Source organism: Ruditapes philippinarum, unplaced genomic scaffold (genome assembly GCF_026571515.1).
Source record: "Ruditapes philippinarum isolate M1 unplaced genomic scaffold, ASM2657151v2 ctg1802_1_1_1_1, whole genome shotgun sequence".
Classification (NCBI taxonomy): Eukaryota; Metazoa; Mollusca; class Bivalvia; order Venerida; family Veneridae; genus Ruditapes; species Ruditapes philippinarum.
Window position 1 is genome coordinate 48,137 of NW_026862009.1, and position 14,492 is coordinate 62,628.

The 14,492-nt window shown below is 32.2% G+C and overlaps 1 protein-coding gene across 2 annotated transcripts in view; it reads left to right on the plus strand.

Moving 5' to 3' along the window:
- Window positions 1-14,492, plus strand: part of LOC132717642 (protein Wnt-11b-2-like) — a 33,579-nt gene that overhangs the window by 14,311 nt on the left and 4,776 nt on the right. For both annotated transcript variants that reach the window (XM_060701154.1, XM_060701155.1), the window contains exons 3-4: window positions 9,886-10,118; window positions 13,274-13,545. In XM_060701154.1, the coding sequence (XP_060557137.1) occupies window positions 9,886-10,118; window positions 13,274-13,545 (505 nt within the window). The remainder of the gene's footprint in view (window positions 1-9,885; window positions 10,119-13,273; window positions 13,546-14,492) is intronic.

Here is a 14,492-nt window from a genome sequence, read left to right on the forward strand (position 1 = left end):
ACAAACAGAGGACATAAAGCGTGCACTGAACAGACTGTGTTACAGTTTTTTTTAACATAAAGCGTTGCTTTGTAGACTGAGAAGCATATACTGCTGATGAACCTGTTTGGCTTTTTCTATCGAGCAGCTGTAAGTCGGCTAGATTTCCCATATATCACTTGCAACGATGGCTTATCCATGATCATTTGCTTCATTTTACGACCGTTCGGTTCATTTTATCTACGTTGGCTTCTTCCGATTTATCTGACTGCTTCGCAGATTTATCATTTGCCAGTTCGGGTGTCAGTCTGAAAACAGCGGAATGAGACATTGCAACTGGCGGAAAGAATTTCCAACCATTATCAGAGGATTCTCGCGAGGCGAAGACATTTAAGACTTTTCTAGATAATTGGGGAAAGAGTTAGCTAAAATTAACACCTTGTTAGACCAACGTTGATATATCTATAGGTGTAAATCGTAAGTACTTGGGCGTGCAAAAATGTCTTTATTCAGCAATTTAGTACGCTCGAATACAATTCATATATTGTGTAGACCACATTCTTTGAAAAATAAAAACGTCATAGTTTTACGTTAAGCATAACAACACCGTCTTTTGTCGGTATAGTAAAAACGCACTCAAATGCCTACAAACGTCAAAAAAGGCTGTCATTGTTGTACAATTTGTAAAATATTTTTGAAACAGATGGACTCTGCAAATTAAACAGTTTTATGGCTGCTGCCATGGGCTAAACAATAACATTTAATGTCCGGCGGCTTTATCTTTTATTATAAAATGTTGCGTGTGCGCATGCGCGTCCCATCGAGTGAGAAGCTGAACAATCGATTAGAGTAATAAAACTGGACAGGCTGTTTGAGAGGTGTAATTTAGGTTTAATGACGTAGATGAAATACGAATGTCCGAATGTTTTATGTCTTTTTGATGTGTTTAAAAGGGGCATTTAATTCCGGCCTCATGGGCGCGACCTGGGTCAAATACACATGATCTGACCGAATGGACCATAATTAAACATAAACTAATACTAAGATCAAACAGTAAGATTTAATGGGCATTGTAGAATAAACAAATAAAAACTTCTTATTGACAACTAAAACGAAGTAACTTACTTTGAATGTTTTATTCACACAAATAATTATTTAAACAATTTCTATAGGACAGGCGAGTGTAAGTAAAATATTATTGTGTATACAAACATTGCAATGTTTTGTTACTTTTCTGGTTGATCCGGCGAGAATTCTGTTAACCTTTTTTGTACTTGATTCACGCTATCTGACGGACGTTTAAAAATAAAACCTGCATGAGTTGTCATATTACATAATAGCCTTACACATGTATATTAATTTAAAAATTTAGAAAAAAACACGTTATAAATCGAGTCTGCATGTGAAAATGTGACGCAAGGGCGTCCATAGGATCGTTGACATCAAATTACTTGCCCCTTACCGCTGTGGATTCGAATCCCGTCAGGTTTCTTTCATGTGATACATATCTAGCTAGCTTTAAAACTGTTATCAGTGCAAATGACTTATAAATATAATTTTGTTTTACAAGAATAATTACACATTTGTAGACGCACTCATTTACTTAAGATGCCAAATGGAAAAACATGAATAAGAGCAAGAAAATAAGCTTACACTAATAAAGTTGTTTTCTTTTTTTTAAGGTCTGATCTGCTAAAGGACCAACATTAAGGTCCAAAAGTCTATAAAACATATAATTTTAAATTCATATAAAAATTAACTTCTGCTAATAACGTCAAAAGAGACATGCTAAAGATAATATAGAAATGTGCTCTGCTCAATATTAAATTGAAAATTAATTTGTTTGTGCTAATCTTGGAGCAATCTGTGTTTAAAGCGACGAAATGCTTTTCATTTTTAAATCATATTTACACAATAAAAAACGAGTATTCTGGAAAAAAACAGAGGAAGCAAATGGTTTGAAATCTTTGTCCAGACCAAATAGTCTAGAAATCTTGAAAAATATATTTCCAGTCAAATAATTGTAAAATAATATTAGCAGAGTTCCTTTAATTCCATGTTAAAATTCCTGTGAAATTTAAATTTTGGTACAGACGCATTGTTTGGAATCCTTTATTACAGCCTTACAGTTTTCTTCTTTTAATTTGTATGTTGTAAAAAATTAAAGTACATTCTTTTCTTTTTATCAACATTAAATATATATTCTGTACTTCATTCCATCCTATTGAGTATGGTGGCTGATTTCGCCATATTATATTTTCGCAAATTTGCCACAAACTGCAAAACTACGACAGAACGAAGATACGACAAATTAAAATTTGTTGTATAGCCATGATTTCACATTTTCGAGGCAAAACTGTGAAAGGACGACAAAATACGACACAAAGTATGCCGTATTGTACTACCACACCTGGAGTTACTTCGCGGCGAAATGCGAAAAAAGTTATAACAAGAAGAAACTTTAAGGGACGTATATATACAATCGGTCAGAGAATTCTTCAATTCTTATTACATATCTAATTGAGAGACAAATTCATGTAGAATTGTTGAGTATTAGGAATTTGAGAAATAAAAGCACGTGTTTCGCATGGAAATTATATTCACAAAACCACAAAATAAACTGCATACATAAGCCCAATCACAACGACTTTGTATATATTTAGAATTGCCTGAAAATGCTCGAACTGGCTAATAAAACATGAAATGCTGACGTTAAAAAGTGTTATGTCTAAGATATCCCGATTTATTTATTACATGTTAATTGTTTTTAGTGCAAAAATATCCATCATTACTTGAGTTGTTTAACTCTCTAGTGACTGGAGGATATTTTTTATGTGATTGCGTCAGGTCCAGTGACCAGGTACTCACGCATGCGCACTTCTTTTCAAAACATTTAGGCTTTGGTTTATTTTGTCTAATCTGTCAAGCAAAATTTATGTGATTAGCTATGATCCGCATTTATGGCCTATTTCTTGGATATAAAAACCTGCATAACCTGACCATTGTGACGACCCGATATGCAAGGAGAGTTGGTAGGTTGGTGGATACCATGTGCACCCGTGGTATGATTAACTGATACGTCGCTCAAATTTAACGTAGTACCCAATATAATTATGTTTCCAAAACAAATTGTGACGCTACCAGCATAAAAGAGCTGTGGGTCCTTAAATCATAATTGTTGTCCAAATCTGAAGCTTACACCAGGGCAAGTAAATGTCTCTTCTTTCTCACAAAATTGTAGATTTTAGAGCAAAAGTTATGCCGTTTTTTGATTAAAGAAATTACTTTCTTTGATATGAGGTTAAGTTTACCTCCTCTGACGTAACTACGTTATTTCTCATGGCGTTAAACTTAGTATTCCTCCTTACTTCCACTGACATAAAGTTTAGTTTAGTTAAGCTACCTCCCTCCCCATACTTAATTTTATAGTTATCTCCCCCCCATGTTGTGTTCAATTACCTTTCCTGACGTTATATTAAGCTATTTCCTCTGTCTTCATGGTAAAAGTTATATCCCTTGACGTTAAGTAAGTTTGTTACCTTCCTTGACGGTAAGTTAAATTTCCTCCCCTGACGATAAATTAAAGTTAAGTTTCAGTTTTAATATTTCTTCGTATATTAAACTACTCTGACCAACCTATACAGGAAAGGAAAAAACTATTTCTATATGTACCCGATTTACTCTTTTTTTATCTAGAATGATGAAAATAAACGTCATGACGTCATTAACAGTATCGTAAGTCATTGTAGTACAAATACATACATACATACCGAACATAATACAAGCTCATTCTGTTTTTATAATAACAAAATAACGTTTACTGTCTAGGAAATAAATACTAGGAAATAGACATTCACATAGCCTAAATACCTTTATTTTTGTTCATTTGTTCATTTCCATGAGTAAAAACCTTCATTAAACGACTACAAAGACTTGTATGTAGCGATTTGCTCAGTTTTTCAGATATTTCAATGATCTTATAGTGGTAATGTGTTTAGCACATGGAAGTATCGTAGGAACAGAGATATTATATAAATATCAAGAAGTATTAATCTAAACTCGAGACGTTTTAGCAAAGAGATAGGAATAATCATTTTAGCAGACTTCCGAAAAGTTTTCAGAGGTTCTGAGAGTAACTTGGTCTATAGTTCGATGAATATACTCGATAGTCTTGTTTTCTTTGCTTTTCGGCGGCATTTACATTGAATATCTGCAATAAATAACGTTGACGTTACGTTACATTGATGACATTATGTTTTACAATTAACATCATTGACATCCCCGGTAACTCGGTATATACGGAATATGTACCGTGGGTTCTGACAAGAATTAGACGTGTAATGTAACATGACTGTATTAGCTAAAGCGTAATCAATTATTCAATTTATACTTCAAAGGATATATATACATATTTATAATTATATTATTATCATATATTATACATATAATTATTATAAAGGTTGAAAATAGTTTATTTTCTGATTAAAATTTATGTTAATTTTGAAAATGTTTTTAAATACATGTGTACGAGTACATGTATATCTTGTATATATTAAACACTCAAATTTAGGGTATCACATCCGTTGAAAGCGAAAAGGTCGTTCATTACCGACAGTTAATATATTTACCAGAATGCAGTATTTCTAAGCACATAAACACATAAACAACCTAAGGCGGGCCTCTATTTCACAGAACATTTACCAAGAATGAAGATTTTCTGATTTATGCATTTATGTTCTTATGAACTTAGTGAAAAACTTTCATAGCAAATGGCGCGACGTAATGATCGATAGCTGTGTCAGAATTTGGCTGTGTTTGATTCACTCCTTAAAAATAGTCTGGATGCACTTGATTGCAGGAATTTTGTTCTTGAGGACAACAAATAGTTGTATATATACATTTATAATTATGTATTTATCAGAAAGATTTAGTAAATAAGGAAAGGTGTTTTCATTATATTATATGCGAACTGTATATCATCTCATGAAATTACTTTGTTCCTAGATGATCATTTTTTAAAATTTTCTTTAAGATAATTCTAAATATAATTCTAAATAAGCGCGTATTAATCGTTATTTCATTTAATAGAATGACGTAAGACCCTGTCAGCTTTATTTGTAATCAATTTTATTGCTTTTTGTGGGCAATAGCTTATAATTATATGCGAGTATTTTATACATTTACCCGCACTTTCTTTCATGAATGACAAATATGTTCGTCGTGGATAAAACGATTTTTAAAGGCATTTGGCCCTTTACAAAAACATTTCAAAAAAAATTCCAAAAAACAATGGTTTAAAGTAGGACCGTTTCTCTGGTCCGTACAAAAATACTACATGTAATATTCAAGAGCCTGCAGATTAATGTGTACATGAGTACATGGATTTAGTAAAAAATGTTTCTGTAATGTTTCAATTCGCATAGACACACATCCCGCCAGCGACGTTTTATCCCATTGCATTCCTGAAGGAAACTGAATACTGTCCCCTTTAACCCATCATGTCAATTTCTTATTCATTTTAAAAAAGTCTAAGTTGAAATTGAAAACCCTCACCTGTATTTGTACACCTAGCTTATTAGCTCACGAGTACACCTCTTCTAAAGCGGCATGCCTTTGATGTTTACAACTGCAGTATATTATCATTGAATGTAAGTACCCTTATATGAAACATTGTAAATCTTCATGTTTGATATTTGATCAACATTTAGAAAAAATTACAAAAAATGAACAAATGCCCAGCTTGCACCCGATTCAAAACAAATTGAATTTCTCACAAGTTTTATTTAATTGGAAACAAAATGTAAATAAATCGTACCATCAGTGTAAATTGTTGAAAAAAAAAACGTTGAAATATGCAATGTTATCCAAAGAAGAATTTGACCTTCAATTCAAATTCGACTGTATACAATTATTTGATGTTTGAGTTACTCAAAATAGAGATAAGATTGTCATATTCAACATAGTGGAGATATAGCGTTCTTAACGCCAGTGTCGATTTTCTCCGCCATATTTTCTGCAATATGTTGTTGCTTTTTTTACCAGATTTTTCTTAAAAGATTGTCTCCACCAAATGTACTCCATGAAATTGTCTTCACCAGTTTTTATCCCTCACTAGATTGTCTCCACCAGGATGATTTTTCAACCAGATCCACTCCAACAGATTATCTCCATTAGCTTATTCTCCCACCAGTTTCAATCCACCAGATTGTCTCCACCACAATTTCCCCACCACAGTTTCTCCACCACGTTTTCTCTATTGAGAATGACCGTACTTACATCAGAAAACTTTTAGGATAAGTATTAAGGATTAAGTATTTTAACTAGTCTTGGTATACGAGAACGTGTTTAGAATGACATAATAAATTAAATGATTTAATGAAGTGATTGCATATCTATACAAGTACATTTTTTGTACAGCTATTGCAAAAACATTATGGATAGTCACAGTTACCGCAAAATATCAAAGTAAAAATGATGGAATGATACGCTTTGTAAAAGTTGGAGGACAAGTTATCAAAACAAAACAAAACATATAAAAATGTGCCTGTTTCTGCATAACTTAGGAATATGTAACATTTCAAAAGGTATTGTGATATACGGGTACTTCGTGTTAATTTTATCTTTTCATATAGGATTGTCCCCCTTGAATTAAACTCCGATGTGAAGGATTGCCTCCCTTACATGAAATCCGTTCGTTTATTCCCTTTAATATATTTTTAATATCATATATGGGCATTTCCGACGACTGTCAAATTTTTCTTTATAACAAACATGAAAAACATTACAAGAACAAATGCATTATTATTATACCGTTTTCTCTTTTATTTTGATATTAACAAAAAAGAGAACAGCCACAAAACCAACAACAAATAGCAATTTGTTTTCGTTGGAGGACTTAATGTTTTTTTGTACCAACGTGGCAACACGTTTGTATCTTTATAATGCAAATAATAAAACATATTCCTTACCCTTCATTTTGATATAATTATGCAAATTTTATGGTATTTTTTTTTAATCTAATTTCTCTTTATTTTCAGTAGACCCCTCTTTTTCTCCATGCCCCCGCCTTTTTCTTCCTACACTTTCACACTTTCTTTGGATCGTTTTTATTTTGGCAGGTAACTCTGTTATAAGAGTATTCTTATACATACGTTAGTATCTGCCTGTTTCAAATTGATTTTCAGACATTTTCAAGTCAGAGCTAAGTATATAAGAATATTCCCAAAACCCCTTCAAATCCATCAACAGTTGCCTTTTCGAATTAGATTTTGAATAATGGTTTATCGCGATTATATTTGAAGAGAAATGATGCTTTTCTCTACAGATTTCAATCTAATGTAATTCCAAGTTAGTTTGTAAAACAGCATGATGTCAGATTATGGTATTGAATCATTCAAGTGTTTATTTGATGAATAAAAAAATCCGTAGTTCAGGTAAGAATTGAACGCTGTCTGGTTAGTGTACAGCTGGATTACAGTAGAACCTGTGGTACGGACCACTCAAGGACAACGACCTCTTTTGATTTTAGTTAAGACCATGGACGTTTATCCATAAGCATACTTGAAACTTTAATTAAAGTCACTTTTTAACAAAAGCCACCACATTGCTTTTTTGGGGGGAGGGGGGTTGGGTAGAGATGGGGGTGTCTTTACAGACATGTTCAAGTGTAGAATGCAGATTAAAAGTGTTTTATTAATAAATAACTACAGTTGATTTGATAAAAATACAGCTCAGATTTTTTTTTCATTAAATACTACTTTTTTCGAAATAAGAAAACCAGAGAAAGTTTCATGAAATGTAGAGACAACCAAAAAACCAAAAGTTTAACATTTCCCTGAAGTGATGTGTTTTAAATGTTTATAACCCTTGGCAAAATGATGTTTTTGTATTTATCTACAAGAACAAGAATAAATGACAACCTTACACTAACCATATGCTGCAGCTGTGAATTCTGCATCTAAAATTTTTACCGTATACCTTTTATCACACGAGATTGCGTTTTATTGCAAGTTAATGAGGATATCTGACCATCTTGCAGAGAGAACGGTCGAAGATATTTTATTACTGCAAACCAAACCACCATCGACTGATAAGCCCTGATAAACTATACCTTTCACTTGATATGATTTATATCTTTTTTTATTCAATTTCTATTTTTGGCTGTATTTTACTTTCGATATGTGAAGTGTATACGCAAGCAATTTATTTCGCATTCAATGAATATGATTTTTGATTTAGAATTAAAACAAAATATTATAGTTATAGGAATAAATATATAAATCATTTAAGCGTTTTTAAAGGGATACTAGTAGATGACCTTGTTGTTAAGATGCCAGCCTCTCAACTTGTTGGTTTGGATTCGAGCCTAACACGCATCACGACCATGTTTCATGACATGACGACTGGTTTGTACAGGAAGTTGAATACAAGATGCAAAAAATATTTCATCACTCGATTAATTTGTTTTAACTAGCTGTTTGTTTTTGTAGGAAAAAATAAAAAATAATTTTGTCACTCATATCTTTATCGGCATACAGTACAGCGCCGTAATATTTTTTAACCAGTGCCATTCAAAAAACGATATTTTTAGTGGTCATTAACCGTGAAAAAAATACTAAAAAGGATATGCACGTGAAAATAGCCACCAGTTATAGGCCCGATACTTTGAGCAATGTGAAATAAAGTTGGTAAAATCGTGCTGATAGTTTTCTGTTCTAACAAGCTTCTCATAAAAGCTAACAGGGTTTATTAAAAGAGTTTTACGAGGTATCTGGGAAATTTTATAGGTAAACTGTATGTCCTTCCCTACGATTGCTAGACACATTTCAACATAATTAAATCTGAAACTATCTTTTAGTGAGTTTATGCCTAATATTTTACCCGGTTTTTTATCTCCCAAAAATTTGTAACAAAAAAATAATACGAAGGTAAAAATGTTTCTTATATAATCTGTAATATCTCAATGTTAGTCAGGAAGAAATGGACCAATAAAAACACCAGAATAACGCGAAATGATCCGCCATTAATTTTATAAGAGAGAATCGAATGATAAATAATTGAGATATATTGGCTGTCTGCATTAGTTCACCCGATATGAAAATGACATATATTTACCATCTCATATTTTATTATTTAAGTCCGACAGTAATCAAACTCGATTAACTAAATTCTTTTTATGGTTTAAAATCAATTTTTTGTAAAGGATTTTGAATTTCATAGACAGAAGATAGGTCGCATTAATTTTTTTTTGAAACTAATTTTCAGTTATCAGAATGAATGATCGAGTTATGCAACTCGGATATAAAATTGCGCATTGCAGCACATTTCAAATAGATGCCGACGAAACAATATTTAAGCCATTATTCAATATTTATGTTTTATTTTCACCAGATAGACAAAACGTCTTCATTTCACATATTTACAATCAATTTAAAATGCATTTCATGTAATAACGGAACATAACCCCGTCTGTTTGTGCAAATATTCAAATGTCTGCACTTACATTAACAGTTGGCCCTATGCTCTAAATATAAATGAGTGAAAATATTTAGTTATTTACAGTGTTAGAGCAACAAACTTTATGCCGTATTCCGGTACATTCCGGACAGGCGCCCCATGAATGATTAAATTTAAATTCTCGCCCTTTCACAGGCTGAAATGCATTTATAAGATAACAAATTCATCCTCTCACACCGATTTATATACGATCATGAATGAAATATATAAGAATCGACGAAATAAGCGATATTTTTCTTCTTTGTGATCATAATTTAAGCCAAGCGTCTAGAGGTACTGCTCCAACACTGCAAGTGAGTTCAATCCAATATAAATATTCCAAATAATAAACCATAATCATCATATTGAAAATTTATATTTTTCATCATATTGTAAATTTATATTTTTCAGAGCATTGTATGAAAACCGACAGAAATCATGGACGAATTCGAAAGATTGCAAGAAGTCGTACGGCCTGTCGGCGGAACAGCTGAAAATATGTCAGCAACATTTAGATCTTATGAGCACAGTGTCTCTCGCGTCATATAAAGGAATAGATGCTTGCCAAAAACAGTTTATGGATAGGCGGTGGAATTGTTCTTCCATAACATCTGCGCCTCAATTGACAAAAGATTTGAAAAGAGGTATGTATATAAATTAAGTAACAAATGAGCCTTATTTTATCACATACAAACCTCTAACAAAAGCAGAGCCTCGTTTTCAGAGCAAATCAATTGCGCATGTGCATGGGTAATTATCAAAATCAAAAGACGGACTTTTTTGACACTGCAATAGAATCTTTGTAAAAGAAGATATCTAAATACGATGGCTTTTGCCACCATACAAACGAGTCGGGAAAGGTTTGGCTGTTGAAGAGGAAGTAAATGTAGAGGTTTAGGTTGCTGGTTTGGGGTTCATCCCTAATAAGGTCACGACAATGCTTTGGAAAATGAAATCACTACACGAAGCAGGTTTCGAAGTGATTCACACATGATATTTCAGTTATAAGAACATATGCCGCAATTTAGCTAAAATAATTATATGAAACAAAATATAAACAAATGGCCTTGCCATTAAATTCTCACTTTAATTAATCGTATATACATAAAAGCTGTACGAAAGAATGGATGTATTTACATTTAATAAGCTTACAACAAATAAAATGCCTTTCTTAGATGTTACAAAAAGGCCCAATTGTTCCTACTCAACATTAAAAAACTTTGATGTACCCGTTACGCTTGTAGTGTACTGTTAAAAACTTTCTGTTCTTTAGGAACATAGGGCTGTGGGCGTCTTAAAAATTGAGAATAACGTGCAAACAGCTCGTGCATTCAAAGAATTTCAAAAAAAGGTATCTTAGTACGCGATCTTTTAACTACCTAACTTTTATTTAAATCTCGTGCGGCTGAAAATTGATGCCTTGCAGGTTCCCGACGGTTAATGACGGAACCGCGTCTAATTCTCCTCTATTCTTTTTCCAGATTACCAATTAAGATTATTTTATGGCCCGGATAAAGCCTGGCTGTGCGCAGATTACCCGAAGAGCATGGCTTTATGTCGGCTTTGATGTTAATACTTTTTATGATTTATATGCAAAACGCTGTTATAATTTCACGATTTATTAAATTCAATGAAAAATTAGAAAGAATATGAGGTCTACTTTATCATTCGGGATTTAAAGGGTGGCGTGTGTAATATCTTTATACTTACTAGTCTTTCTACTTTACGTATGAAGTTATTTACTTTAAAGTGTTGTTAATTTGGCACACTTGATCCCTGGTGGTCCTTTTTTAACATAGAATCTAATAATTTTAAGCTACAGATTTTTTTTTATTTCACAATAAATCATCTCTGAAATCATTTGGAATACCGATACAAACAGTCGTCATTTTTGGTTTCAATGGTTTAAAATGACCATACACCAAAGTCCATTCATATTATTGTAAATAATAAGTTAACGTCTTGCAACACTAAGGACCATTCTAATTAACACAATTTAAAAACAACAAAAAAAAACAACATATATATAAATAAATTAAAGAAAGTCCAATAAGCTAAATATATGCTTTCTCTGTTAAAACAGTAGTGGACAACGTGTTAGTTCTTGGCCGAGAACGTAACGTATATATTTCTTGGAGAATCCAACGAGTTAATTCCGGATAATGACCGAAAACATGTTTATTACATTAAAACATTAACGACTACACAATTTTGATTTTATCTTCATCGTCTTCGGTAAGAAGAAACTCCGTCGACCACCCGTACTTAACCCCGTACTGGATTACGGTATAAAGCATACACCTTAAGTGCTTTAATTTCATCCAATTTAACATAAATCAAAAGTTAATTACATGACCCCCAAGCTTCGTTTAAATCATCTATTTATTAAAGTAGCCCACGGTGCAAGGGATTACGCTGTTATGCATTATTTTTGTTGATATCCTATATCTTAACCTATCATTTATGATTTATTATTTTATATCTGTGCAGTATGTGTGTTAAAATGCATAGTTTGATAAATAATGAATACGAAAAAACGTTTGCCAACAGGGTGGGAATCATGTCTTAGGTTTTATTGAAGTATATAATATATTAATTTCTGTAATAAAATGTACACCCCCTCACCGCTCAAAAAAGTGTAGAATTACTTTTTAAAGTAAAATGAAAAATAAAAGACGTTTTGGTAAAAGAAATTTATTCTATAATACTGAATAAAGGAAATTTATATTCCTTTATATCAATGAATATTTAAATCGTTTTGCAAGAATAACATGTTTTTTTTATAATGAAGTCTACATTTTTCTATAGAATAACATGTTTTAACGTAACTTAATCTGCATGTTTTGAAGAATAACATGTTTTTACATGACAAGTCTACCGGTTTTCAAGAAGGACATGTTTTACATAGTAAAGTCTACATGTTTTGAAGAATAGCATGTTTTTACATAATAAAGTCTACATGTTTTGAAGAATAACATGTCTTTACATAACTAAATCTACATGTTTTGAAGAATAACATGTCTTTACATAATTAAATCTACATGTTTTGAAGAATAACATGTCTTTACATAACTAAATCTACATGTTTTGAAGAATAACATGTCTTTACATAACTAAATCTACATGTTTTGAAGAATAACATGTCTTTACAAACTAAATCAACATGTTTTGAAGAATAACATGTCTTTACATAACTAAATCTACATGTTTTGAAGAATAACATGTCTTTACATAAGTAAATCTACATGTTTTAAAGTGTGTCATGTTTTACATAGGGATAGAGATAATAAAAACTTCTAAAGGACGTCCAAAAACGTAAAAAAACCCTAAAAATGTTGTAGACTCGGTTATATTGGATCTGTTAATGGACGGTACTGGTAAGTACTTGGTACCGTCCACGCCCCCTAGCACCGTGCAACGCAAAATTTAAAACTAAATGTCTAAGAATAACAGATATAACATAGCAAAGCCAACATGTTTTTCTGTTAAAAATAAGTACAGGATTTTTTTAAAAAAAAAGATGTTTTAACATTCTGAATTGCTTAGAGTTGCAAGACATTTCGACTTTAAAAATCAACCCTATGCTAATATTGGCAGAGGATAAATCGGCCCGTTTTTCAAATATCACAACAGTCCTTTTATAAAAAAATGAGTCATTTTTCGAATTTATTCGAAAATATATCTGGGGCCGAAAATTCTACGGGTCGATAACGAAATACTCTAAATTGTATATGTTTTCATGAAATATTTTTATTTTTATTTTATTCCATGATAATACTAAATATCAAACTTTTTTCAGGCACCCGGGAACAAGCTTTTGTATATGCAATTGCCTCAGCAACTTTAATGCATTCAATAGCACGTGCCTGTAGTGTCGGTATAACAACAAAATGCTCGTGCGGGGCGTTACCAAATGAGGCCCCGACAGGAGAATACAAATGGGGCGGCTGCGGGGACGATGTAGATTATGGACTTAGATTCAGTGAACAATTTACCTCGTTTCATACATTAAAAAATTCTAAAAGAAAGAAAACCATGATGAATAGCCATAATATAGCCGCTGGTAATAAGGTAAGTCACGTGATTTTTCTATTTCCGGTATTCTTCTGTATATTCCGTAAATGCATTGCTGTCAAATCTATATTAAAGCATCTAAACAGAATGGAATTGAATCATGTTTAGATAAACTTCAAATGATAACATTTTTACTTATAACTGTGCACTTAACACGTTAGCATGAGAAAATATTTCCTATTTTTAGACTTTAATTCAAAGGTTGCATCAGGTGTACATCAAAGTTTCAACTTTAAATTTGATATACCTCGACCGAAATTTTAACATGAAATTTCTTTCTATATTTTTCTCGTTTCGAATTAAGTTTACGATAAGACGCCGTAAAAAGTTTATTTTGAATCAGAAACAAAAGTGTAAAACTTTCTATTCTTTGGAACAGATCAGAAATGTCTATGATTATTGTGCCAATTGTTTCGACCCAAATCCATGAAAACTGACTCCGTGTAATGAGAGAAAAAAACGCATTGCCTAAAATATCTTCTAGTTATTTTGTTGCATTGTAGCGGAGAAATTAAGCGGAAAATGATACCACCTGTCTGAGTGTGAGAAATAATCTAACGATGATGTCAGAGATCACTTCCGGTTTTATCTGCGTTCTATTCCCTTTCACTTCCGGTTTGGCAGCCATTTTATCTAAGCGAAGAAGCCACTTTAACACATTCAGAAAAAATGTCAGGTTCATCTTAATTAAGAACAAGTTTAGATGTATTTCATACGTGATATTGATAAAAACGATGTCTTAGTAATGCCCATCCAAATAACAGTTGTTAAAACAAAGAGATCAAACAGGTTTTTTTCTGCCCTCATGTCGTCTGGGCAACTTTAAATTTCAAGAGTTCACTGTTCTGAAATTCTGTACTTAATTTTCGATTCAAATTACTATTTCTGCATAGTTTGCAAGTCTGGAAAGATAAGCATTTGCGAAGAAATTTAACTTTCAAAAT